This window comes from Syngnathus typhle, linkage group LG20, assembly GCF_033458585.1.
Source record: "Syngnathus typhle isolate RoL2023-S1 ecotype Sweden linkage group LG20, RoL_Styp_1.0, whole genome shotgun sequence".
Lineage (NCBI taxonomy): Eukaryota > Metazoa > Chordata > Actinopteri > Syngnathiformes > Syngnathidae > Syngnathus > Syngnathus typhle.
In genome coordinates, this window is record NC_083757.1 from 5,475,923 (window position 1) to 5,503,028 (window position 27,106).

The 27,106-nt window shown below is 46.9% G+C and overlaps 4 protein-coding genes across 12 annotated transcripts; all 4 read right to left on the reverse strand.

The window, feature by feature from the left end:
* Nucleotides 1–399: 399 nt before the first annotated feature.
* On the reverse strand, nucleotides 400–11,587 carry cgnb (cingulin b). 3 transcript variants are annotated; one of them, XM_061266736.1, is made up of 21 exons: nucleotides 11,449–11,587; nucleotides 8,400–9,380; nucleotides 8,238–8,323; nucleotides 8,083–8,152; nucleotides 6,720–6,808; nucleotides 6,524–6,650; nucleotides 6,241–6,453; nucleotides 5,090–5,238; nucleotides 4,712–4,738; nucleotides 4,334–4,439; nucleotides 4,031–4,231; nucleotides 3,747–3,836; nucleotides 3,210–3,455; nucleotides 2,974–3,144; nucleotides 2,763–2,924; nucleotides 2,594–2,683; nucleotides 2,439–2,522; nucleotides 1,509–1,627; nucleotides 1,326–1,434; nucleotides 1,002–1,165; nucleotides 400–921 (listed from the first exon to the last, which is right to left on the reverse strand). In XM_061266736.1, exons 2-21 carry the CDS (start codon nucleotides 9,348–9,350, stop codon nucleotides 795–797), a joined length of 3,381 nt encoding a protein of 1,126 aa, XP_061122720.1. In that variant the 5' UTR covers nucleotides 9,351–9,380; nucleotides 11,449–11,587; the 3' UTR covers nucleotides 400–794. The 3 variants fall into 3 exon arrangements, with proteins under 3 accessions (XP_061122720.1, XP_061122721.1, XP_061122722.1); XM_061266737.1 differs by lacking the exon at nucleotides 4,712–4,738; XM_061266738.1 differs by lacking the exons at nucleotides 400–921; nucleotides 1,002–1,165; nucleotides 1,326–1,434; nucleotides 1,509–1,627 and adding an exon at nucleotides 2,061–2,212.
* Nucleotides 11,588–11,731: 144 nt separating this feature from the next.
* pygo2 (pygopus homolog 2 (Drosophila)) lies at nucleotides 11,732–16,061 on the reverse strand. 4 transcript variants are annotated; one of them, XM_061266760.1, is made up of 4 exons: nucleotides 15,832–15,992; nucleotides 15,199–15,263; nucleotides 14,447–14,499; nucleotides 11,732–14,301 (listed from the first exon to the last, which is right to left on the reverse strand). In XM_061266760.1, exons 2-4 carry the CDS (start codon nucleotides 15,248–15,250, stop codon nucleotides 12,667–12,669), a joined length of 1,740 nt encoding a protein of 579 aa, XP_061122744.1. In that variant the 5' UTR covers nucleotides 15,251–15,263; nucleotides 15,832–15,992; the 3' UTR covers nucleotides 11,732–12,666. The 4 variants fall into 4 exon arrangements, with proteins under 4 accessions (XP_061122744.1, XP_061122745.1, XP_061122746.1 ...); XM_061266761.1 differs by having other exon boundaries at nucleotides 15,199–15,260; nucleotides 15,832–15,989; XM_061266762.1 differs by lacking the exon at nucleotides 15,199–15,263 and having other exon boundaries at nucleotides 15,832–16,061.
* Nucleotides 16,062–19,003: 2,942 nt separating this feature from the next.
* s100s (S100 calcium binding protein S) lies at nucleotides 19,004–20,785 on the reverse strand. Of its 4 annotated transcripts, XM_061266833.1 has the most exons (4): nucleotides 20,673–20,777; nucleotides 20,111–20,160; nucleotides 19,667–19,820; nucleotides 19,004–19,593 (listed from the first exon to the last, which is right to left on the reverse strand). In XM_061266833.1, the coding sequence occupies exons 2-4, from the start codon at nucleotides 20,122–20,124 to the stop codon at nucleotides 19,414–19,416; spliced, it is 348 nt and encodes a 115-aa protein (XP_061122817.1). In that variant the 5' UTR covers nucleotides 20,125–20,160; nucleotides 20,673–20,777; the 3' UTR covers nucleotides 19,004–19,413. The 4 variants fall into 4 exon arrangements, with proteins under 4 accessions (XP_061122817.1, XP_061122818.1, XP_061122815.1 ...); XM_061266834.1 differs by lacking the exon at nucleotides 20,111–20,160 and having other exon boundaries at nucleotides 20,673–20,785; XM_061266831.1 differs by lacking the exons at nucleotides 20,111–20,160; nucleotides 20,673–20,777 and adding an exon at nucleotides 19,914–20,021.
* A 738-nt stretch (nucleotides 20,786–21,523) lies between these two features.
* Nucleotides 21,524–26,914, reverse strand: s100u (S100 calcium binding protein U). The gene is made up of 3 exons (XM_061266814.1): nucleotides 26,750–26,914; nucleotides 24,867–24,997; nucleotides 21,524–24,787 (listed from the first exon to the last, which is right to left on the reverse strand). The coding sequence occupies exons 2-3, from the start codon at nucleotides 24,984–24,986 to the stop codon at nucleotides 24,134–24,136; spliced, it is 774 nt and encodes a 257-aa protein (XP_061122798.1). The 5' UTR covers nucleotides 24,987–24,997; nucleotides 26,750–26,914; the 3' UTR covers nucleotides 21,524–24,133.
* Between the last annotated feature and the right edge of the window lie 192 nt (nucleotides 26,915–27,106).

Consider the following 27,106-nt stretch of genomic DNA (forward strand, 5'->3'; position numbering starts at 1 on the left):
TACAAAACGCCGGCCACCTGCAGCATAGCTCGCCGACTTAATTCTGTATCACGACCTGCAAATAGGATAAGACTACCTCCTGCTTTATTTACCTCACAAGTGCCGAACCCGCTTACCTTGACGTAGACAGGAAGCGCTCATGTTTGCAAGTGTGGCCACTCCAGAAAAAGATAAAGGCGCTGTCGGATATTCAAGTTCACATGACTCCAGTCAGATGATGAAATGTTGGTGAAATACATTTCCACTGCCTCAAAAATGCATTTTTCTTAGTCCAGGAGAGAGTTTGAAGTCAAGATTGGCGTGGAGCTGGATCAGCTTGATGTCTGAGAGTAATTACCGCAACGCAAATTATGGATTAGATGGCTGCGAGTAGAACACCCAAACAAACAAATCAGAAAATGTGATGACACAGAGCTCGTTTTATTAGTCAAAATCTACTTTAAGGATCTGCTAAAATTACAGCAAATTTTCCACACGGTTCAAGCCAGGATACAAACGACAACAACTACTTTGAGGGCCTTCCAGTGAAAAGTTACGTTTCGTATTTGGGTTATAAAAATGAAATTAGAGTCACAGTGTCGATGTGTGCGATTGTCTTGAAGAATATACACCGCAAATACAGTCGGTGTCCAAGTTAGGCTCAGATGATTTAAAAGTCACATTCAAACTGTAGCCATTTTCCTTTTCCAGGAAAACATAAATTTGGGGAAAAAAAATACAAATTTTTTCAAGATCAAATATTCAATAAATTAAGAAGAGTTGTAACATAAAGCACTGAGGCTGAGACTTTTCTCTTAACAGTTGGAGCCTTGGTGGTGGCTTTCGTTCAAGATGGCGGCGACGTTCACGTCGAAGAAAGTGTCGTCGTCTTCTGAGCTCAGTGTAGTCAAAGCGCTGCGGTGGGAGCTCTGTACTTTCCGCCTAATTGTTTTGGGGGGCAAAATATATTTTTTAAAAAAACCATCAATCGCAGAGAAAATGATTGTCATGCTTGTATTTACTTTAATTCCGATTCCAGGGCCGTGACTTTGGCCTGCAGTGCCTCCTGGAGCTCCTGCTGCTCCTCCAGATCCCTCAGGACCTTCCTGCGTACTCCCTCCAGACGCTCCACCTCTCCTTCGCTCTCGTCTACCTGCCGCTTGAGAGCTTTCACGCGCAGGGTCAGCTGCGGGCAAACCAAAAGGTCAAAACCGCCAGTATGAGCCTTGGCCACAAGAGGGCAGTATAACAGATTAATATATGTATAAAACACAGAAGACTGATGCAGGAACATTCATCTTTTTTTTTTTTGCCAAGTCTGAGTATTTGTCTGTGAATGTGTTCACCTGATCTTTTTGTTCTACGTGCTGGATCCTCTCCTGGTCCAGCGTAGCGTTGACCTCCTTCAGTTTCCTCTCTGTTCGTCTCTGAGAACCCTGAATGCTGCTCTTCTCGCTTAATGAAAAAGAAAAAAAAAAAAAAAGAAAATGAAGGGAGCTCAGAACTGTGCATATTTTTATTTTTTTTACCGTTCTTCACTGCGCAGCCTCTCCTCCAGCTCCTGAATTTTGCTTTCCAGCACGGCGATGCCGGCCGAGGGTCGAGTTTGTCCCTCCATGTCGGCCACGCGGGACTTCAGCTCCTTCACCTGCACCCGACCAGACACACGGGCGACGTTAAGAAATAGGGGTGTAAATCGCGGGTTTTGTCACGATACGATATATCGATACAAAGAACTACGATACGATATTTGCCGATATCTTAAAGCCTGCTGCGATTCATTCACGATATAGTGCTCTATGATCGATATATATATTTTTTTTAAATAAAAAATATAGAACAATATCCTGATTTATAACAATTCATACGCAAAATCAACAAGGCACTGCAAACTCTTTATTTGGGAAATTACAAGAGTATTGTAGTATACAAAGTGCTTATTTTAACACTGAACTTTGATGTCTTGTTTTTTCTTTAAATGTGCGGCGAGATTTGTGCTCCCTGAATATTTGATCACCGCATGGCAGGATTTACAGACTGCACGTGTCTTGTCCGTTGAGCCATCTTTTCTTTGGAATCCAAAGTGCTTCCAAACGAATGACTTGAAGCCTAAAGGGGAGCAAATTTCCTCGTCTTTTTGGACACTAGCCATAGCACCAGCCCAGGAGCCGCGTACTAGTTGTCGCCTCCCCTTTCACGTGCCTGCTCTGCTCACAACACAACACGCCGCTCACTGCTCCCGGAAAGAGGAAGCAAGCAACAATGAACTGGATTTCAAAATAAAGTCGCGTCTAATGTCCGAGGTCAAACACGGCGATATAAATCGATGTTTACGTTTAGCATCGATGCCAATAAATCGTAGAGCATTATATCGATTAATCGATGTGTATCGATGAATCGTTACACCCCTATTAAGAAAGCATCTCGAATCGGGCGTCATCTACAATTTCCTCACACACCTGCCTCTCGATGGCACTCTTGTCCATCTCCAGGTCGTGTCGGGCCGAGCGCTCCTGCATCAGCTCGGAGCGGAGCTGGTCCACCTGAGGAGCCCGACCAAGTCAAAAACGGAACTTGGCAAATAATGCCGCAGAGTAACGGCGTTTTATTCGACCTGGTCTCGACTGCGTGTGATGCGATCGTTCAACAGCTCCACGCTGCTTCGCTCCTCGTCCAACTCGATCTCCAGGGTCTTGATCTTATCCTGGCAACATGATCCACGTCGGTGGTCACAATAGCGGCCTGAGGCGTTGATTTTCTGAGATTAGTGGCGAGGAGCTCACCTCCAGCCCCCTGATCTCGCGGTTGCGGTCCGTCTGAGTTCCCTTCTGTGACTCCAGCTCGCTTTCCAAGTGCTTGAGGCGGTTGCTGAGGAGGTCTCGCTCCAGCTGAGCGCTGTCTCGTTCCTCGCTGCAGCCCAGGAGCTCCTTCTTCAACCGGGACACCTGAAGAAGCAGATTAGTATGTATAGATGAAGTAATATGAAGTCCTCACCTCCTCCTGCTGAGTCTTGAGGTTGCTCTGCGCCCTCTGCAGCTCGGCCATCCTGTCCTTGTTGCTGCGTTGGGCCTCCAGCAAGTCCTTCCGGGAGCGCTCCCGGTGCTCGTCCAGCTGAGTCTGCAAAGCGGCCACCGATTGCCGCGAGTCGCCCATCATCACCTCCATCTGTACGGCGGGAAGTTTGCATCAACTCTGAGGCGAACCGGAAGGAAACGAGATTAACACCAAACCTCTTTGTTCATCTTCTCCAGCGCTCGGTCCAGGAGCCTCTTCTGCTCCTCCAGGTCGCCCTTGCTCCGCCGTAGGGCCTCACGCTCCAAGTCCCTCTCCTCCAAGCGGCGGCTCAGCTCGTCCTTCTCCTTAGCTAGCCGCGACGTCCCTCGCTTAGCTTCTTCCAGCTGGGTCTTGAGGGAGCGGTTCTGGTCCTCCAGGGCCTCCTCGGCCTCGGGGTTGCGGGCCGTGCTGGACTGCAGCCTCTGCGGAGAGGAGCGTTGATTCTACTGTTTTTGCCCCGAATCAAAAATCTAAATAAAAGCTTTCTGTGTCCTTAATCTGTTTATGCTACATATCATTTTCATAAGATTATTTTGCATCCAAAAGGGGGATTATCTTCCCATGCTTCAGTCAGGATTGTAAATAGCGTGGGTGGCGGTTTTGTTTTGATATCGTACAGTATGGCTATTTACATAACGTAGTGTGTGTGTTGTGGGCGCAGCGCTGCAGTTTTTGAGTTGCTGCTGTTGTGATCGCAGTGCTGCAGCGAGTACCATGCGGGTGATCCTCTCTCGGAGCCGAGCGTTTGCTTCCTGGAGCTCCGCATTGGTGCTGTGATCCACCGATGAAGAAGATGAAGAAGCCTGCGGCCAAAACACAAATGAGTTCAATAACATGAGGAAAAAATATATACGTCAACAAGAGCTACTGTTTTGGTTAGCAAATGAGTAAAATAGGCCTAGTGATGATTTTAAATAATTCGTTACCACCCAGAGACACAAATAATAAGAATTTATAGAATGACCCTCCTGTCTGCATTTTGATGTTGCTCACTTACCTGTTTGGCTTTTTGGAGGCTCTTCTCCACCTCGGCATTCTGCGCCTTGATATCGGCGATCTGCTCCAGGAGCTGGGCCTTGCGCTGGCTGCTCTCTCTCTTGAGGGCTTCCAGAGTGTCGTTCTTGTCGCGGAGGGCGTCCCGCTGCTCGTCGGCCGCCAGGCGAGCTTGGCGCAGGTCGTCATGGCAACGCTCAAGCTCCTTGAGGATTAATGGGCGGCCGAACAAGACTGGCTTGAATAATTGGCTGTGAATTTCCTTGAGAGTTTATTACAAAATATCGGAACAAATGGATTGTGTTACCTCAGCTGACGAGGGCGAATGCTGCTTTTGCACGGCGAGTAGCGAGTCTTGAACGTCCTTCAGCTCGCTCTCAAAATGTTCCTTCTCCAATTGACACTTCAGAAGCCTGCGGGAGAACCAACAAGATGGTTGGAGAGGATGCTCACGGTTAAAAGAACCAAAGGCAACACTCACACTGCAAAGCCAAAACAAAAAAGCATTTAAAGGGGAGATTAAGGTTGCAAATGGGGTGAAGTTGCTTAAAATTGATTTTTATAGAAAAATCAGGTTTGTGATTGAAGTTAGTAACTCGAGGGAGGGCTCAACACACATCACCCAAAAACAAAAATATCGAAATCTTGATTTGAAACTACGTCTACGCAAACGCTCTCTGCTCACATGTGACTGCCGGAGTGCATCCCCGTCCTGTCGGATGAAAAACGCAGGTGTTAAAAATAGAAGAGAGCGAAAGAAAAAAAAAATAATAATAATATAGAACATCTCGACTGCTGCTGCTTTGAACTGTGGGATATGAAAAATGGACAAAAAAAAAAAGAAGAAAAACATCAAACAGAGAAGTTGCTTGATGCGGGGCCAAGGCTGGAATGTGTTATGACAACAGAGCGCAAAAGAAGTAAACAGCAAAATGTACAAAAAGGCCCGCTGCAAAAAGATAACACGGAATTTGGAATGGAATATATAATGGTAATGTACAGATTATTGGATGAATATTTGTTTACGGCTGGAAAAATATTGACTACAGAGAAAAATTCGCACTTTTGTTGCGTTTGTTGCAGCTCCTGCGAGGTGGCGTCCAGTTGCGACTTCCAGTCCTCTCCTCGATCCCTGCAGCTGTCCAGTTCCTCCTCCAGGCTCACCAGGGTTGAGTTGACGCGCTCGCGCTCCTCCTCGATCTGCTCTTGCGACTGAAGACATTAAATAGCCATTGTGAATAAGGAGCTTGCTGCAAAAACAACTTTCAAAGTATCCACTAAAATAGTGAAGGCTAAAAAAAAAATGGACCAAATAGAATGCAATGTAAATTGAAAGGGGAAAAACAAAAACAAAAATAAGAATTAAAATAAAAAAACTGGACACTATAAAGAAAAAATATAAGCATTTGACAACAAAAATAAGTTTGAAAAAAAAATCAGGATAGTTGACAAAATATAAAAACACTAGAATAAAAAACCTTATAAATAATATAAAAATGAAAACGATTTAAAATACATAAAACCTTATAATACAAAAAATAAGAAAACAAAATAAAAACAATATAAAGAAAAAATATGAACATTTGACAAAAATCAGTATAGTTGACAAAATATAAAAACACTAGAATAAAAACCCTTATAAATAATATATAAAAAAAGATCTAAAATACATAAAACCTTCTAATATAAAAATGCAAAAAAATTAAATAAAAGAATAAATAAAATAGAAATAGTAAAAATATATATATAAATAAATAGACCAAAACTAAGTTTTCCTAGTTGAGCATACGATCATCACCTTGGCTAAGGAGCCACGCGCTGCTTCATTACCTATCAATAGTTTGGATTTCAAATCACAGCCCAAATTTGACGTTTCTTCCACAGGCAGTCGGCAGCTCCCTCCACTGCACGCAACGACGCTCCATGATGAGAACGAGACGCGCCACTGTCAAAAGTGTCTGCTCTCAAAGTCTTCCTGCTGCTTTTTTCCCTCCCCGCGCAACGCGTCTCCTCCGATGATGCCTTCAAACTCGACCTCAAATATTCTCGAAATAGCGCACGCAAGGCGAACCCCAAAATCTGCTGCCAGGAGAATTTTGAAAAGTTTTTTTTTGTGGCAATCACAACTGGCTCTATTCTCTTTTAAGTCGCGTCAAGCTGAGCTCGACTGACTTTAAGGTCGGACTCAAAAGTAGCGAAATGACGCCGGCGCACCTGCGTGAGCTGCTCCATGGTATTACGGAGGTTGTCCATGTCTCGCCCGTACTGCTCCCTGAGCATCTCCATCTCGCGGTCGTGACACTCCACCTCCTCCTTGAGCGCCCCCTTCAGGGCAGTCAGCTCGCGCTCACGCTGCCGCAGCGTCTCGTCCTGATGGCGGCGCCGCGCCGACGCCTCAGCCAGCTCCGCTTGCAGGCCCGCCATGTCCTGATGCCAAAAACATTTCCATGGTATTTTTTTTTTTATCCCAAATTGCGTAAGAGGGTTGCGTTCGTACCGTCCTAAGCGAGTCGGGATGGGTCGGCGTTTCCCTCCTGAGCGCGTCCTGAAGCTCGGCCAGCTGATCTTCTTGTAGACGTAGGCGAGACTCGGCCATCTCTCGACCGATGCGCTCCTCGGCCAACCTACCGGCGGCCATTTTAATTGAATGCTTGTTGGGGTCTTTTTATGTTCTCGACAAGAACCATCCTTACTCTTCTTGGGCTCGCTGCAGCTGCTTCTTGCAGCGAGCCAGCTGCTCCTCCAGCTCCACCATGTTGAATTTCTTCTGGATTCCATCCTTCTGCACAAACACACAAAAGTTGAAAGTCTGGAGTCAAACCTTGCAGATATATTATTCGCTCTGTATCATCTGCCTCGCTACTCTTCTGTGGCCTAGTTTCTTTGAGCATCTTGCGGAGAACCGGTCGGACCGGCGACGTGCTGTGAATTTGTTAAGACAAAAACACACACACACACGCTCGCGCACGGTTGCCAAGTGTACGTTGGTGTCGCTCGCCCGCAGCCGACCCCCCGTTTGTCATGACTGAAGAAAGATCTATACGAGCGCTTATCCTCCCACACACTCCTTACAACACACAGATACATTAGAACAAAAAGTATCTGGTTCCTCCGGGCCCCCCCCCCTCATTTTGACCCCCCCTTTTTTTTTATGAGACATGCATTTTTAATTGCAATTGACGTAATAGGATAAGGAACAAAAGCAAACTTGTCTCACTCGAGTTCAAATGGGTACGTTTTTGCGCGGGGGCGGTTCAGTCTCATTCAAATGGAGGCTATGGATCTTGTTACCGTAACGATCCCGGGGGCGGAGTCAAAGCGATGAAAAAAGTCAAATGGCAAAAGTCCAGACTCGATAATACTATTGCCCTACTGTTAGAAGGAAGTATGATGTCACACAATGGAGACAAAAGCAAACAAGTTGTGTAACCCGACACTGCACACCACTGTGGCGAACATAACACTGCAGTAAAAAAAAAAAACACATACAGCATTTTCATCATTGCCAATTAAAATTCAAATGCATTTTAATAATCGGACCTTTACGCAACACGAATGCCTACTTCATCATTTTAGTAATTAGTACATTAAAAATGCAAAAACAATGTGGGGGCTGACCACATTGGGCTACTTTAGGACTCCCTTGTGGTATAGAAAAGCCCCCCCCAGGCAAGTGCCGGGTTCCAATCCTGTTGAAATATTAATGCCTCTCGATGACCGGGCATGCGCACGGTTGCGTAGCGACCAGGCGACAACACAACGAGGCCATAACGCACACAATTATGAGGCGCGTTTGGATGGAGATTTATGCAGGAGAGCCGGCACGTTTTGAAGACCACAAAAGCTAACGGCGGGAATCGGAGCGCCTCGCTTGATTTTGTCACAAAGGAGGACACGCTGGCAGCCATCTGTTTGCTTCATTAGCAGAACATTACACCAGACACACTTTGACCCACATGCAAAGCCCACCCCCCGGTGTGCTGTTTGCTAATTATGATCCGTTGATTAGCGTTAATATTTGGGTTTCAATCCATAAAAACGACAAATTGAGCATACCTTGAAAGCCCCGAGAGTCTCGTAGATAAAGTTGGTCTTACTTCCGAGGGATGCTTCGGTCTCATTGGTGCTGATGGGAGATAAACAGATGGGGGAGGGGGGGGGGGATTACTCTTGAGTGGATTACATGAGTTGGATCCTGGTGCCGTAGTTACCCTTCTTTCGGACCGTTGTAAATAGCTTGCTTGGTGGGAGTCTTCACCCCACCGCCGGCGACTTTTTGAGTCCTCGGTGGGATCTCCTAAAGGACGGAAGTGACGACAAGTATGAGAAAACCCGCTGACAAGTGAAACCATTAGCATCTTACTGGTCCTTACAGGTTTTTGGGTTGTGACCGGAGAAGTCTCCTTGGGAGGATATTTTGAGTGTGACGTGAAGCTCGCACGACTGGACGTGTCGGAAGATAGAGCGTAGGGATTGAAGGTCGGGGAGGGCGGCAAGGGCTGGGAGGTTTCCTTTCGGGCGTCCAGGCTTCTGGAGCGCTTGCGTTCTTCAAACTTGAGCGGCTGCCGGGCGCCGCTCCGGCCCCTGGTTTGGGAGGATCCACCCGGCGTCCGATTGTTGAATTTACTGATGAGCTTATTGATCGGAGCGAGGGAGTTTGTGTCGATGGGCTTCTCGTCGGTCAACGGGGGCTCCGTAAGCGGTTCCGCAACCTGCTTGTTGGTGTATTTCGAAGGGGAGCCTGTGAATCCATTTTGTTTGAACCCCCTAGGCCCAGCACCCTTGACTGGTTTCAAACCGGCTTCGTTGTACTCTTCCTGACTGGTCCCATTTTGGTCTTTCTGCGCTTCACTCGCGGCCGCTTTGACTTGAGGTTCTGCGGTTCTGGCTTCCTCCTCCCCGTGGCTCCCCGCCTGACCGTCCCCAGGAGGTCTTCTTGAGGGGCTCCGATAGATTTCCCCATCCTCATCCTCGGGAGACTGACTCACACTGGCGCTGTGAGGCGCTGCGAATTCCGCCACGCCATTGCTTTTGGGAGCGTTCTTGTAAGGCGACGAGGGCGCCGTGGGGCCGGCGCCCGGCGTGTTAAGCTGAACGCCGTACGAGTCGCCCTTGGCGCCGTCGTTCAGCACCACGTACGGCTGCCCGGAGATCCCCTGAACCCGCACGGCCACGCCGTATTTACTGGCGGGATGGGGCGAGGCGGAGTTGCTCCCTCTGGATTTCTCCGGCGTTGCGCCGCCCGTGTCGTGGAGGTCCTTGATGAAGCGGATTTGAACGCCATAGTCCACCGGGGCCTTCCTGTCGGCGGAGAGGGTGCTCATGTCCACTTCTTGGCTGGTGCGCAGGGGAGCCTGACAGGAAGAGGACATGCAAATGAGGTGAATAAAGGGATGGTTCATAAAGAGAGGTGCTGGTTGGCCGCTGTTACTTTTTTTCCTTTGTCTTTTTAGCTTTGATTTGCTTTGATGGCTTTTATCTTGAGCACTTTTTGACTTTCTTTGTGGCGCCGTTATGTGGCAGAGAGTTATTGAGTTGCGCTCATGCCATCCGTGTGTCTTTTGTATTATTAGGATTAAGATGGCGGCGCCCCAGTCGGCTGCGGCTGCTGCGGCTCTCGACGTTCCTTTCCTTTGTTGAGAGCCGTATGCGACGAAATTTCGTTTAGTGTGCACCAAGTGCTTACAAAATGACAATAAAGTCTGTCTAAGTCTAAGATTCAAAACAGTGGTGTGCAGTGCGAATTTTGCCTTGTTTCGAGGAGTTTTTTAAAACTCGCTTCACATCACTAAGGAAATTAATGAGGCTTTTGCACCGCAGGACTTTTAACAAAAACAATTAACTCCTCTTGTGGTTTTTTTCCATTGTGTCATGCGAGCGTTAAATAAAAAATGATTTACTCCTGCCAATGACTCGTATGTTTTCTGGCATGACTCGAAAGCAGGTGGCACTACTTTTTTGCCATGTCTCAGAACAACGAGAGTGAAAGAAGAGTACACCCAGGATGGGGCAAAACGCATCCTGATTGTTCTGGCTTTGCGGAGCGTAAAACAAAAAGGGGGTCTATGTCCGCCGTGGGCCTCCTCCTCACTCTTTGCCAAGGAGTCAATCAGGCGGAGCGTGTTGATGTTGAGCGGCGGCAGCCAGACACAGCACAAATATTCTCATTCCTGCTTAGCAATAACATCAGAATGCTCTCAATTTCCGATTCCCAGACTTATGTTGCGACCCTCGGCGGGGAATTAAAGTCTAACCTGCTCTAACTGACCTGTTATAGTATAACACATGTTACCTTGGGAATCAAAGTAGGTCTTTGTTTCACTGTGTTCCCCCCCCAAAAAAAAAAAAACATTCCTCGGATTCCAGACGGTCCCTATACACACTGCGTGGCGCGTGCTTTGCCTTTGGATAGAATACAGTGATTAAGAGGACACGACAGCCACTGAGGGGGGTACAGCACCCCCACAAGTGGGAAGGATGGGTGGATTAATGCAGAAAAAGAGAGGCTGCTTCAGTTTGTCGGTGAACTCGCAGGAGCGCCGCGACAACTGTGAACCGAAGCGGGAATGTTGACGAACAGGCCAAGCTGCCCCCTCGTTTCCTTCTACTTTCGCTCTCAATTTCAATACACCCTCCAGGGGGTAGAAAAGAAAAACAAGAAGCACAGACTTGACTGATAATGAGCGACGCTGTTGTTGCCATCAACACGGGGGTGTTATCAGTTTCAATGTTTGAGTGACTGGCATCTGGGACTTGTGCATCAATAATTAAGGATGACCGCAGATAAACATTACAAACAGGATTCATCTTTTTCTAAGCACATTAATTAAGACCTATAAACAAAGAAGTCTGGTTTTTCGTGTTGTGGGTTGTCTACTTAAAGGCAAAATTGCCTCGCTTGTAGTATTCCTTTGGTGTTTATCTAAAGGAGGGCGGCCTCTCACCTTGTGCAAAAACAGCAACAATATGCTAATTAGGCTTCATTAAAAGCACCTCAAAGTGTCTTTGATTTTTTTTTTTCTTCAGGGTCAGGATTATTTCTGGCTGCAAGCACAGATCAAAGCACATTAAAAAATAATGATATCAAAACACACGAGGATTTTAGAACACTTCACTTCTGTTTGTCTATCTGCTGCGGGGCGGTTGCGTCACACCCACCTGTCCAGTCAGTCGGTATCGGTGTGCGTCGAAACCACGAGCGGAGAGAAGTAAACAGTCATTAATCGCCGTCGTATCCAATCTAAAGCTTAGGGTTGCTATAATTACGACGTCTTATTCGAGTTTATGCAACGCGCCCTGATCCAATTAGCGCGCGGTGCTTTTTAGTTTGTGCGCGAGTTCACTACGCGGCCACATGGTGAAATCATTTACACATTTGAAACGTTTATGTTTAAATAAACATGTAATTAGGAGGAAACTTACCTGTACGGAAATATCCCGAAGCGTCCTGGTGGGATGAGACGAAGGGGACTATCGCTGCACCTCGCTGCCAGAGCAACCTGTTGCCAAACACGCCTGGCCGCCGTGGCCACGCCTCCGGAGACACGCTATTGGTCGGAAGCTGCAGAAGAAGGCGGGGACAAGAGCGCTCTTCATTCAGCAAACATCCTGACAGGTAATGAAAAAACATTTGAAATTGTTCTTACTCACCTGCAAGTTTTCAGAAAAACAGTTTAAGTAAAGAATCAGACAAATGTACAAAAAAAAAAAAAGAATCTTGTCTTTACTTCAATTTTCAGTATCTTCCCTCACACACTCCTTTTTTCTCCTGCCGGGTGTTTTCTTTCTTACAGCTTACACTAGAGGGCGCCAGAGCACAGCACACGTATCAGCCGGTACAAAAAGCTCAAAATTTCAGTACACAGAAAACAAAATAAAGGCAACTTGGACATTATATCATGAAGGGACAATATCAATAAAGACCATTTTCTCTCATCATTTGGTGTCCCCCGGGAAGGCCGAAATAATCGGGAAACACAGGACTGTTTACTGCATTGCTTGATGCGACACGTTTTCAAAGAACAAGGATCTCCGAAAAGCACTGAGTTCACATTTTATAAAGACAAAATGGCAGACTTAATTATATATATATTTTTAACTTGGTTTTTTTTGTTCATCAGTTGGCTGTTTTTTTGTTTAAATGCTGATATTTACAATGATTTCTGCTCGGTGAGGTATGGAGGAAGAAAACATGTAAGCCCCGCTTGCTTCTGCTTTGGATTCAACATGATTATGTTACAGCGATTGTTTCATGTCCTGATGATTAAAAATACTTATGAAAAGTTCAGGCACTGTTTGTGTGACGTTAATAAATACATTGGGTGAGGGGAGGGGGCGATACAGGGGCGACTCAAACTGAACTTTGCATCAATTTTTACTGTGTGGTGGCTTTAAATCAGCGCAGGAGCTCGTGTGCCAGTCAGTGTGTGTGAGGTAGTGTGTTGGTGTCAGTGCTGGTTGTCCAAAAGAGTGTGTCAGATAACATTCAGCTTTTTTTTTTTTTTTCCTTTTCCTGTGAAGGTCATCGGGGGGGCTTTTTTTACACTCAAAGTGCTATGTTTGGATATAAGCATGGATGTCAAGAGATGGTTATGGGGTGAAGGCGTAAAGGGCTGATTAAATGTTTTTTTTTTTTTTCCCTCAGCTCTCATTGGCGGCCACCAGTTGGCCCAGTCCCTGGCGTACAAACACGGCCTGGATGTCCTTGGTCTTGATGCAATAGTCACAGGCCCACACGGCGGCGCTCTCCCTGGTCAACAGCCCGTAGGCAGGCTCCGTCAGGCCCGTGCAGTCGCGGTGGAACCAGCGTTGGCACGAAGCCTCGCACAGGATGGCGTCCTGGTCGTCGTGTACCTCCAACACGCACAGCCCGCAGGGGAACACCATGCCGGGGCCGCCGAGCTTCCCCGGACCTGAGCCGGGGCCTGCCGAGGGAGCGGACGGGCCGGGGGGCAAGGGGGACTGCATGTTGGGGGTAGAGGTGGAGTTGGAGGGCGGGTTGGGGTTGCTGCCAGGGGTGTTGCCTCCATTGTTGCTGGACAAGTTGTTCTGACCCGAATTGGGGGCCGTGGTTGACATGGGACCGCCGCTACCGAGGTTATTGTTCTGCTGGTTGTGGGAGACAGAGCCCTGGGCAGAGTTAGGTGGAGTGGACTGTTGCTGGGCGGAGTTGTTCGAGTTGGGGGTGTTGGCATTGTTGGGGGGCGGGTGCTGGGCCTGGCCCGAACCATTCAGGGGGCCACCAGGCGAGGAGTTGGGGTTGGGTTGGGGCTGCGCCGAGGACGGCTGGCCGGGAGTGCCGGCATTTGGCTGCTGGATATCAGGGTGGCCCGGGAAGTCTCCTCCAGGCTGTTGTGAACCAGAGTTAGGAGGGGGGCCAGGCGTGGCGTTATTAGGCTGAGGGGGCCCATTTGGGTTTAAGTTGATCTGCTGTTGCTGAGGACCAGGCTGAGGTCCTCCTCCGCCAAAATTCTTTCCATCCTCATTGCCAGGTCCTGGTGGGCTGGGACCAGGATACGGGCCATCCTGCGAAGGGGGGAATTGTCCTTGAGGGGGCATGCCCGGTAAACCCCCCAACATGTTACCTCCAGGACCACCACCCATCGCACTCATCATGTTCATCCCCTGACCGGGCCCCATGCCACCCATGGGAGGCATGGGCCCATGCGGGGGCCCCCTGGGGCCTCCTCCACCAGGTAACGGTGGGCTGTTGAAAGGGTGCCCGCCCTGTCCATGTTGCTGTTGTGGCGGCATGCTAAATCGAGGGTGGGGTGGACCCCCTCCTCCAGGACCTCCCATAGCGCCTGGAGACAACATGGGGTTAAAGCCTGACCCGGGGTGCATTGGGGGACTAAAGTTTGGCGGTATATTGAACTGGGACGGACCCCCGGGAGGGAACCCACCACCCCCACCTGCTCCCCCACCGCCGCCGCTCCCGCCCCCTCCCCCGTAACCAGGCATCCCCCCAAAGCCCAGCTGGTGGTGAGGTGGCCCAGCGCCTGATGGCGGTCCAAACGGCGGCCTGCGCCCAGGTCCAGGCTGCCCACCGCCTGGTCCCCCCATGAAACCCATGCCTCCGCCGCCCATCCGGCCTGCACCGCCATAGCCGCTTCCTCCGCCTGCACTGGGTAGGAACGGGGCACCGCCAGGCCCGCCCCCTCCGCCGGGCCGCGATGGCGGTCCAAAGTCATCGTCAAATGGGTTGGAGGCCACCAGGTGGTCGACCATAGGCGTGGGAGGGGGCGCAAACTCTGTGAGGTGCGAGAACCCCGCCGACTACATTTAAAGAGAGAGAAATGAAGGATTAGCACATAGCAAACATAACCCATTAATGTTTGCCCCCTTGCATGTCACAAAAAAAATATCCAATGTCAGTATTTTTTATGTTCTCCTTTAAGCATGGTTAACAAATGGCGCTGACCTGTGACGTGGACTTCCTCGCTTTCTTCTTCTCTGGGCTCTTCATTTGTGAGGCTGCGAGGGAAGGGGGAAAAATAAGCAGAAGAGGGGTAGAAAAAGGGAGAATGTTATTATGAGCTAGGTGGACCACCAATGGAGAGGAGCGCCACATTTGGATTGGCCAATACCCCTTAGTGACAGAGTGGATCAGCTTTTTTTTTCCCCTCGACCTAGGGCCTTTATTGTTTTGCCTGTCCCACGTTTGACAGACAAGATGAAGTCAATGAAGCGACATAGACAATATGCCGTACATCCAGGTTGTTACTATCAGAATCGTGAGGGGAAAGAGCATGGGGGGGGGGGGGAGAAAGGCCGCAAACAAGGCAGAAGATGACGGGAGGGGGACAGGAAAAAAACATGAGGATACAGTGAACTCCAGCCTATTTGCAAACTCACATTATTTTGTTTTCTGTGGAAACTAACCAACAAGTAATCCCTAAAAAAAACTCACTGTTCATGGTTGATGGTAGAATGTCAACTTGTTAGTTTCCACACAGCAAAAAAAAGAGTTTGTGAATGATTTACCGTAAACAGGTGGGAGTTCACTGTCCATTCATAGCAAGAAGTCTTGAAACCTCTTCAAGAGCCACCACCAGGGACAATCAGGACATATAGGGAAGGGGGCTAACACAGACCCAGTGCAGCCTAATGGATGAATCCAGTCGGATTTTGTTCTGTTGTGGGGGAAAGGGGTGACGAAAGTCAATTTCCTACCTTTGCCTCGTTTTCCTTGTCCCGCCAGTAGTCTCCCCGATTCGGCAGCCATTTAGCTAACACTACTGCCGGTGAAGTGGCGTGTCACCGTTCATATGCAAAAGAAAAAGGGGTTAAAATGACCACGGTGACAGCGAGAACGACGTCTACTACGTCGGGGACATGTCACAAGCACACACGGCTTCTAGTTGGGTGACTGGCCCAGGTCTGTCACGCCGGGATTTGGTCTCCAAATCAACGCCAACAATTATTTAGAAACAGAAATAAAAGAGCGAAAGTGAGCTAGTTGCTCTTCTAGACCCTTCTGCGCTTTAGTTTCCAGTTTAAACTCAATTAAAGAGTCCCACCGTCTCCTGTCTACAAATGATCATTTACAGATGTGCTAGGTGGCTAGCTAGCCACGTTACCCCAAAGTGTCTCGTTCGTAGCCGCAGTTCTATGTCGCAAATTGGACATTAGACAACCGCAATTGTGATTCATGACAGGTAGCCTCTTATCACATCACCAAAAATAAAAAATAAACGAAAACAAGCAACCGTTTTGTGCTGTTTGGGTGAAAGCTGTGCTAGCGTTAGCTCGCGAGCTAGCAGGTAGCCATCTAGGGGAAGCAAAAAAAAAAAAAAAAAACTGTACCCTTTCTTCGTTGCTCAGGCCGCTCGTCCCGTTTAAAATTCAGACTCCCCGGTGGGTCACGGCCAGCAACCCGGTCCTTGCTGGCACGACGTATGTTTGCTGGTCCAGCATTTAACTGAAATTGATGAGGAAAAACGCGAATTGTGCCATAATTTATCGTGGCCTTCTCTCTCTCTACCGGACAAAGAGGGACGCACAGGAGTAGCCCGTGGAATGTTCCAAGTCGGCCTACAATAGGGGTGTTTCTAGCTTAAAGGTGCATTACCGCCACCTACTGTGTAGGAGTGTGAGCAAGAGTAAATACTAGTATTTACCGGTATTTACTAAATACCATCCCAACACCGTACGTCAGGAATTGTCAACTGGCGGTCCGCGGCTCTCTAGTGGTCTGTGGCGGTATTGCAGGTGGTCCGCAAAATTGGAAATAGAACATAATTGTTTTTTATTTAAATAAAATGTATTTATTATTCAAACTTGATTTATTTACCAGCTAATTTTGTGAATATTTTACCGATCCAAATGATGTCAAATGTAGCTGAGATTCTCAAAATAGTCATGCAGATGGCCTGTGTCGATTTATCCTTTGGTGCAAAATAAAATATTCCGACAAAGCAGTTGCCGCCGAATTGCTTCTTGGTTATAATGGAGGTACCTTGGACAAAACCAGTTGAAAACCCTTGATCTAAATCTTCCTGTGATGGTTGTGGCTGCACATAAGAAGTGCCGTGTGGACCTTTCAGGCCGGCTTTGATGCAGACATGACTTTAATCTTCCTCATTGCATTCAGTCTCTTATAGAAATCAGACGTCGGGGCTCCAAAGACCTCCTGTGAGTGCAAATGGAAGGAGGTCAGATCCTAATGGAAGGTGGTCAACTTGAGGGAAACACTCAAAACTCTCTGCTTCCCTCCAGTGGACATGCTTTATTACTGCACCACCTTTCATGCCAACAAAGAACAGTTGGTGTTGTTTCTGCAGAAAAGCATAAAATAAAACGCTTGTCAGATAATTTAACACAGAGCAGGTATTTAACGATGCCTCCAAGCACCAAGAAACAGAAGATGCAGGCAGGCGACGGAAGTATGTCATCTTTTAAACACGCTGAACTAACGCAGTACACATTTGCCATCAAATTAAGTGCCGAGTCCCCCAATAAATTGCAGCTGTTTTAAGTAAGCTTGTCCTGATCATTATGATTTCTGGTAAATCAACAAGAGATGTCCAAAATGAATTAAACTATGCATTCTAAAAAATATTGGTTAATTTGTAATCATGCAATTGTTTTGGAATTTGCTATAAGGAAGAATGCAATTGTTGAACTTCAAATGAACCCAAGCAAACTTTAACATAAGGCGGACACACACACAAAAAAAAGCATGTAAATCAAGTTGCATCACGTTGGCGGCCCGCCATCCTCGAAAGGAAACAGGATTGTCGTTTTTGGCCAAACCCTATCGGATGGATCGCAGATGTTGCCGGAGCCAGACACACCCCGGTTTGTATGCATTTTGCGTGATTTGTGGAGATGACGTGGAAGGAGTTTGAAACGCTCCTTAATCTCTCATGCCGCTCCCAAATGCATCAATAATGGGAAGAGAAAAACACAGGCAGTGGGCGTTGTTGACGTCTGCTCTCAGAGGAGACGATCAAAGCATGAAAACATGTCACCCTCCCCCAGAAGAAACGGCCTCCTTATAAAAGATGCCCGACTGACTGAATGAGGCTACACAATTCGTACTAAAATGGCCACTTGAAACCAAAATTGTCGACTTCCTGTTCCTCTTCAGGTGGAAACGGGCCAGGCAAGCAAGCATTATAATTAATACCCATTCCTTCCTTTCGCCCCGAGTAATTATGATTTGTTGGCCTCGTAATGAATAATACTCCTGGGAGGTCTCCTTTTCATTCCGCAGAGATGCATTTCATGAGCCCGAGGAAAGCTTCTCCGATTCCATCCTGGAGAGCAGGAGTCAATCATGAGTCGTTATCCGATATATCTCTTTTTTTTTTTTTCATATATGTTAATAGAGCCGCGAGCTCCACTCTACACCCAGATGCGTCATTTAATAAGTGCGCCTCATCCCTCTTCCGTCGAGCGTGACGCATAAGTTACCTGAAGGCGCTACGGTGGCCCGGATAGGTCATGGCTAATGCGAAAGCCAGACCGCAAATTGAATACAGTCACCTGAGGGGCAACAAGGTTTAAATTACAATTTATGAAAGATGCCTTAGATTATTTTCTACTAAACTTGTATATGCCTGTCCGGTGTATTAAAAATTTCAAATTTATGTGCGGTATTGCACTTTATTAGTTATATTTAATTTAAACGACATTAGTTGATGTAAGAAGAGACCACAGGGTGGAGATCCATATCGTTTGTGTACAACCAGCGCTATTATGCTAATTGCTAATAAATCAATTGTGACAGCTCCCCGACCACAAGCTATTATTTGCACTCCTTCAAAGTGACAAACCGGTAAATGACATACAGTAAAATTATTCCCCTCTAGGAACTTAACAGAGCACTTTGCAATCCAACTGTGTCAAATGTCACACATTCAAATCGGCCAATCATAGCAGGCGTAAAAGCAGTTGACTCCGCCCACTTGATGATCGCAAGGAGTTGCAGCATTTCTCTGCAATTGCTCTTGTGTGCCTTCTTGTCTTTTTTAGTTTATTGCTTTGTGAGGAAATGTTGACTCCTCGTGTGTGTGTGTGTGTGTGTGTGTGTGTGTGCGCCCACACAGGCCCCCGTGAAGGACAGTCCTTTTGTACATAGTCACAACTAAGACATTCCTGTGTGATTATAGTTCTGCCTTCCAAGTTGCATTCTTGTCTGCTGTACACCATAAATTGAATTCTGTCTCTCACACACACACAAACACACACACGCGCTACCCCCACCCTGTCTCTTCTTCTTTTCCGTTCCCCCGCATCCCCTCGCGTTGTCGAAAGTTTTCCACGTGGCTCAGAGTCCGACATCTGGGCCAGCTTAGGCTCAACAAGACATGCAGGATATTGTTGGCAGGATGTGGGAATGCTCGATGGGAATCCCCAATACACACACACATATATTCACATTGGCATGCATACACACACACACCTACCTACCTATCTCCACACACTATGAATGAAACCTAAGTTTATCCTTGAAGTGGGACGAGGACGAGCATTGGATTAAATATCACATTTAATAATTGGAAAGAATGCATGAGTCATTACCAAAAAAAAAAAAAGATTACAAAAAAGACACAAGAAGGGGGTGGGGAAGATTCCAGTGCTCAACACAATAATATAATCAGCCACGATTCAATCTTAGGTTGACATTCTAGCCCCGTGCAAAAAGTTTAAAAAGCTTTAAAAGCACAAGAAAGATTTTAAAAAAGCTGATGAGGGAAGAAGTGCAGCCAAGTAAAGACTCTGGGCAAACTGTACATACAATGACGCATGTGTGATGCTATTTGCTGTTTTATGAAGAAATGCACGGTGTTGGTTAAAGATTGCGTAAGGCCCCAGAAAATGTTCCTCATCTCCTGCGATTTACAACCTATTCCACCCACTGCTCCCCCCTCCTCTTTCCTCCTACTCGGCCGACTCGCAGCCTTTAGGCTTGTCGTCCGACTTGAACTCCAAGAAGAAGTCGTTGCAGGCCACGGTGAGGGCGCCCATCAGGATGATGAACTCGGTAAAGTCCACCTCGCCGTCGTTGTTGGCGTCTAGGTCGTTCATGACCTTCTCCACTGCCTCGTTGTCTTTGGAGTTCTGGCGGAGCGACATTGAGAATACGGGCCTGTTTGTACATGTGGGCGCATACCTCATGCACAGTGACGCTTACCCCTAAGTAGCTTCCCAGCTCTTCCAGCAAAAGCTCCTTGAGTTCACCCCGGCTCAGTGTGTACTTGTCGCCCTCCTTGCCCGAGTACTTGTGGAAGGTTTTGATAAGCATCTGCATGGCGCTTTCCAGGTTGGAAGAGGGCTCCTTGGACATGCTGAGGGCGGTAAAAAAGGTCAAAAGGTTAGGCTCAGCCGCCAAATGCCCGCTCCGGACCTCCCCCGTGCAACTGGCTAGCATGTGCGCTCACATGGGCAAGCCAGGGCCCGAGTTCCGGAGCCACCAACAAGAAAATTCATGCATGGGAAATGAAGAAGAAAGATCATGTTGAGGATTTGTGCGTGTGTGTTTTTTTATTGTGTGTGTGGTTGTGTAAAGATGCATGAGGTCAGCTTTTTTTTTTTTTTTTTTGGGGGGGGGGGGGAGCATTCAAACGATCTTACACACATTGTGTCAGGCATCTTGGCGTTTCTGCTGCGACCGCGGCGCTGTGGAGACTGTGCACAGATACAAACAACTCGCTGTCAATCATAAAAAAAAAAAAAAGGCACACAGACCTCGGAAACAGACAAAGGGAGCTCGTAAAAACAAGTTACGTTCAAGGATCGAGTTGCTGGCCCTACTGCGTGTGTCATTATCCAAAATGGACACCGGCAGTGAAACACAAAGCTCACCTGGGTGACGCTAAGAGGCCGAGTAACCTGAGGTGCTCGATGAGACAAGGCCTCCACACTTGCTTAGTCAGCCAACATCCCGAAACTCCAAAGCTATTTTTAGATCCTAATATCAATATCGGCGCGTATGATGAATTGACGCCAGGAAAGAGTCGAGCGAGCTGAGTGGAAACGATATTAGAAGTAAAAACAACACAAAGTGTTAAAAAATCAAAAAAATCAAGAAAGAGTCATGAGGACTACAAATCAGGTAAAACCCCCATTTTGTGAATGCAGAAGCTTTTCAGAAACATCAATTGCCTGTAAATCTGTATCGAATCAAATGAGAGTCTTACCTGGCGGAGGACCTCAGAGTTTCTGGACGAGGTGCAGAAGGAACCAAGGTGGAGACGATGAGGACAGAGAGGGACAGTGGCTTAAATATCACCCCATCACCCCCCCACCGCTCCTCCTCCTCACCCCCAAACGTCCTTCACCCGACCTGTCCCATCTTGGCCTTCTTCTTCTTCTGTTCGTTGACGTCGAGGATAGAAAACCACACCATTTTTCCACTTCATGAATAAACTACATTTTACACACTTCAATTCCACCCGGTATTTGACCCCATTTTTTTGTCATAAATATATTTTAAAGTTGTATTTTAAAAGGACGATAGAAGGATAGCATCAAAACGACTTACTTAATTCGCCTGATGTCATCTGCGTATTGTTTCTCTTTTAATAAAAATAAAAACTTGCGCGCGTGAAAATTCATGTTGACGAATGGCAAAAGACCCCTTCGGCTGCCCAACAACATGCCTGACCTAAATTAAATTAACAAAGGACCACTTCGACTGCCTAAAAAAGTGCCTTTCTAAATCAAAAAACAAAAACAGACCCCTTCGGCTGCCCAACAACTTGCTTGAACTAAATTAAATTAACAAAGGACCCCTTCAACTGCCCAACAACTTGCCTGAACTAAATTAAATTAACCTAGGACCCCTTCAACTGCCTAAAAACGTGCCTTTCTAAAACAAAAACAGAACTTTCTATACAAGTACGCTTTTGGGGTTAACCCAATTCACAAATCCTGTACCCCAATATCCGCGTAAAATTTTAGGTGTACATTAACGCACAGTATGTATCTTGGGTGTCCTTTTTTGGATGTATGGGACACATCAGAACCAAGGAGACACGTGGCAACAAAGTAGTTGGGCTAGGTTGTCACAGTTTTATTATTCATGATCAGCGGTAACACATTTATGCAGCGTTAAAATGACACAGCGTTTACGTGGAGTAAGAAAGAATGGAACATAATATATGTAGTGGTGCAACAAGACAGTGGACTGACACAAACTGAGGACTGCACAGTGTCTCTCTCTGGAACGCTTATCTTCATTTCCATCTTGAGTGGGGACATATTTGCAAACACTCCCTTCTACTTTTTACCCCTGCGGCGTGCTTTTCAGCATTTGCATGAACGTTAGCGTTGGTAGGCGCGGCTAACGAAACAAAAAAGCAATCTATAAAAGACCAAATGAGATGTTTCCAGGTTGAGGTATCAGAGTCACCGTCGATTCATCGATCCAGTTTTCCCTTTTGTTTTCCGAAGGTTACATTTAAAGCTTGCAGCGATCGCATTCATTATAATGACAGGAAGTTGGACTGATATGTTGCTTTTAGTTTTCGGAAGTACCTTGAAAAGAGAAGTGCGGTGAAGCCTCGACTAGATCGCAGATTTTTGTGGCAGCGTTATATAAGAAACTGAAGCCCTAAATGCCCAATATGTTAGTCACCATTGTGATAAAAAAAAAAAAAAAGATTATAAAGGCTGAGCAGAGTGTGCAATATTTACAGTGGGAGTGCCAGGAGCACATGACCTTTATTTGCCAAGCGCTCGGCGTTGCGCACAGGCCGTAGTGGTTGTGTTAGTGGTCGTGGTGTTAAAGCCGACAGCATGCGCAACATGAGTCTTTTTTTCTTTAGGTTTGCATTATTGATGACGTGACAATTTACAACGCATTAAATCGTAATTAAAAAACGGGAGCTGAAGGTTTACATACGAGCACGTTGCAACCGGCTGGATATTTCTTTTTCCAGGGGCTCAGAGTGCTAGACAAACAAAATGGAAGGGATGGCTTTCAGGAAATTGTGTGTGTGTGTTTGTATCCCAAGGGTGTGTGTTGTCTAATCCGGTCAGGGAGGAGACGCAATGTCAGGTCAAACGGGGTCTTTAGACTAACTAAAGGGCCACAAACAAAAACAAAAGACTAGCCTGGGCGACAGGAATGTTTTTTAAACAACTCCCACATTGGAATTTTCCATATTTGAACACAAAAGGATTGTGGTTACATTCAACGCTGCATTCGGAAAAAATGTCTCAACTCTGGAAAACAGAAAGCTAAATCAGGTTTCCACACCAAACAGTTCCCCTTAATTCAGCGCAATTACGCCGCAATTCTTTTGGCCTCCAATCTCGCTTACCATAGTTCCGTTTGTTTAGTCACCCCGAGTCAAACATGATTCTACAATCCCAATCTGGGAGGATGCACGCTCACTCTCTTTCCACTCAGGCCTATTTCCAGCCTCCCCCACCTTGTAACGAACAAGTATCGTTTTGGATTCCCTCCTTGAGTCTTAATTATTTAACGGTACACCCGATCTCCGTGTCTAATTGTGGCTGCGGTGGGGCTTTAATGTCGCTTCCAGGTGAAGTGAGGATATAAAAAGAAGCTGAAGAAAAAAAAAAAAAAAGGAGGAAAAGGAGAATAAGGAGGCATGCAGTTTAGTGTATTTATTGTCAGGCTAAAATCAGCACCAAAAAGCATTTGTGAGTTGCAATAAAATGGGGAAAATTAATTAGCAATAAAGGAAATATAGTCTAGTACAACTAAGGATGGCTGGATATATGCAAACTATTCCCTTTTTGAGCACAAGGGGTGTAAACGGCGCCGTATTTTCACATGATACGGGGTAAATGTGCTGTGTTAGTGGCATGCACATGCTAGCAGTGGTAAGTCGTTTCGCAAGGCCCGCTTTACTGCAGTGGTTGTAACACATGGTGTCGTTTTAGTGCATTCGACGCCACAGATGCTCATAATTCATAGTCGTAAATCTGTCGTAAATTTAGGACTCTATCCCTGTTGCTGATGTTTTAGTTTTAGGTAGCCAACTAGCGATCTAACTAGCTAGCTTATGGTATGTGTACAGTGATCCCTCGCTACTTCGCGTTATCGCGGCTTCACTACATCGCGTTTTTTTTCCCCCCAAATTAAAAAAAACATTTAAAAGTCAAAATAAAACTTCTAAATTGAGATAACATGTGTCTAACCTTTAGGACAATGTAGCATTGCTCCAAATGTTCGTTTACATTCCTTTAGAAGTCCGTTTTCGCGTGTTAGCACGATCGCGAATTAGCGTCTTTCCGCCAACTCATTAGCCTGCCCAGTACTTCTTGTTGGTGACCGTACTTCGCGGATTTTACTTATCGCGGGTGATTTTTTGAACCAATTATCCGCGATAAACGAGGGATTACTGTATTTGTACATCATATGTAGCTAAATAGAGAGCTAGAAAATGCTATTAAGTCGTTCACTGGCAGCTCAATTAAAATGGATGTTTGACGTCTGTAACCATCAATGGCTAACGACTAAGAGATGTTCCATATATCAAGTAAGCTAGCTAGTGGTCATATACTTGTCATAAATTTAGGCCTTTAGCTGTTGTAGTGGTTCTTAGTGTTGATGGAGTGTAATTATTACTTGGAATATTATTATTATTAGTGTGATGGATGGAAGGATGGTTGGAATGATTGTCCCCTACGAGGTGGCAGATTCCTCAGGCTTCTTCTCGGCCTCTTCCTCAGCCGCGTTGGCCGTCTTCTCCGCCGCATCTTCGGCCATCTTTTCCGTCTCGGTGATCTCCTCCTTCACCATCACCTCCACACTTGAGGATGTCACCTCCACGCTCGGTGAGGTCACGTCTACGCTCGGTGGGGTCACGTCCACACCAGGTGAGGTCACGTTCACGCCAGGTGAGGTCACGTTCAGGCTAGGTGAGGTCACGTTCACGCCAGTTGAGGTCACGCTCACGCCAGGTGGAGTCACGTCCAGGCCAGTTGAGGACAACTCCACGCTCGGTGCGGTGATCTTCATACCCGGTAGGGTCACCTCGGCAGGCTTCTCCACCTCGTTCTTCTCCACCTTCATCTCCATCTTTCCATCTGCCTTGGCTTCAAGCTTGACCTCCGGGGATTCCACCTTGGGGGCTGCGTTCTCCGGGGTGGCGTTCTCCACGGCGGCACTCTGGGCGTTTTGGGCCGGCTGGCCATCGTTGGCACGGCAACGCTGCTCGCTCACGGCGTTAGCCAGGTAGCCCACCAGCTTCATGTACTCCTCAAAGCCCACCTTGCCGTCCTTGTTTTCGTCGAGCCCCTTCCCCATGTTGTTAACCGCCTCCTTGCTTTCCGTATCCTACAGAGAGACGACCCACAATGAATCACAACAGAACTGCGGTTCTCAAAAGATTCTTATTAGCATTTTGTTTCCTGACCGTGAGGATGTTGCTGAGTTGGCTTTTGACCAAGTTCTGGAAGTCTTTGGGTCCCAAACTCTCCTTTCCTTTTCCGGACTTCAAGAAGACCTTGACCACCGTCTGAATGGCTTCCTCCATGACTCCCCTTTCTGACAACAAACATAAAATACATGAGAAACCGCCAGTAGCTAGCTAGCTAGCCAAATTCCGTTGAAATACCGCGAATGGAAAAAGATTCCATTTGACGTGACAGTGACGTGCGCGAGAAGAGCCAAGCGTGTGATTGAAAGGCGCAATGGCCGTCGCGATCTTTGATAGGTCATCCGATCTAATGAGGCTTCCGCCGCCGGCCGTCGTTTCGGATTACCCGCCGTGCTCATCTTGTGTCACCAATCCACTCTCGCTTACCCTCTCATACGCTCCCCTGACCTTTTGTGTTTGTCAAGATTGTTTTTCAAAGCTAATGTGTCAGTTTGAAATGAGTTACATTTTGAAAAAGTTCAAGAAAAAACATATACATCCATATTCCCCTTTTAAATTCCGTGTTTAGCGCTTTGATTCCTTTTATTTTGCTAGCTTTTCCACTTCCTCTTTTGCTCAGAAGATGTAAAGCATGTGTGTGTAAGAGCGGGAGGGGGGGGGGGGTGACCCATCCTCGCAGGAATTCCATTCACGGCTGTTTTGAGGCACAGGAATTTACAGACCGACCGCCCGCTCCTTCTTTCTTTTTACCCCAAAGCCACGACGAGAGCAAAGCGACATACTTTCAGCGTCGTGCCGCAAAAGCTACACGCACGTGACACTGCTTAGCACAACGTTCTTGCAAATTTTGTGCAACATGTTCCCATCCTCCAGTGGAGCCAGTGTGGCGCCAAACAACTTCAATCTGCAAGCAATTACAAAGCAGGGTGTGAGCTGTCAAATGTTGCTGTGTCGCAGTACTTGATGCCTTGCCACCAGTTTTTAGGGCGCTCGCTGACATTTGTCTTTCTGCGTCCGTTCTCACATGAATAATTCAGCCTTGTCCCGCGTCACGACCTCCAACTAATCCGCCTTATTTGTCCTAAAAGCCCTGGGAAAAACAAACTCCCCCTCCGCCCGGCTGAAATGTACACGCCTTACAACTCGAGGTCTCCCCTTTCCCTGCCCGTTGGAGAACGACGCTCGTGTTGGGCGAACGTGATCCGAGGGTGCTCACGACAATGCACGCACAACATCAAATATTAACACGGGAGCATGTCGAGGTTGTGACCGTGAATGGTCGCAGCAGATGGACAGAGAGCCACTGGTATATATTCTTTATCCTCTGCCAGAAATTAAACTCTTTTGTATTTACGTCTGATTTACTGCCCTCTAGTGGCCAAGATCAAAACAACTTATGACTATTCCACTCCATAAACATTATTAAGGACAACAAACATTTATCTTAACATTTTTGTGTGTGGAAAGAAGTAACTTTAATCTCATTCACCATTTTGTGACTAATGTTCATTTACAGTTATTGCAGTCGGCCGCTCGATTGGTGTGGTCGGTGTGGTATGGCCCACGGGCCTCATGTTCCACACCCTTCCCTTCGGTGTGGGTGGACCCGGATCATAAAACGCCAAATCGATCATGCATGCAAAGTTTTTTGCGCACTTTGGACGTTAGGCGTATGCGCGGAGATACTTAAAGCAAACTAGGAAAAGGGGTTTATAAAAGAACTGAAAGAAAAATAATCATTTTCAATTATTTATTTATTGGCTTTGTAAATTCCTCTTATGAAATGGAACGCATCGAAACGCAGCAAAAAAGTCGTGGGGTCCCTTTTTTTTTTTTTCTTTTTTTTTTTTAAAGTCGAAACGTGGCAAAAAATGACGAGGCAAAGTTCCCAAGAAGACACGTACAATAAATCCACTCACCGTAAAGCGTCGGACCAAGCGTGCAAAAGTGCGCAAAAAGTGTCTTTTAGGAGCGCCCTTTCTTCTCCTCGTGGTTTTGCAGCGACACCCGCTTCGAGTCCACGCAACTTGCCAAACTCGTACAACTGCTAAACTCTCTTCCGTGATTTTCTTTTCTTTTTTTTTTTTTTTTTGCTTCCCTTCAAACTTTTCCCCCCACTGACAAGTGAAAGGGCGTGTACCTGGAAGAGCACACAAAAAAAAAGAAGGAGGAGGAGGGATCGTGGAACAGCTGGGCCAACTTCCACCGAGAAATCATGCAAGTTGAGTTTGGCTTGCAATTAGTTTGAGTGGATTTGTGTGCCTTTTTGGCCTGAG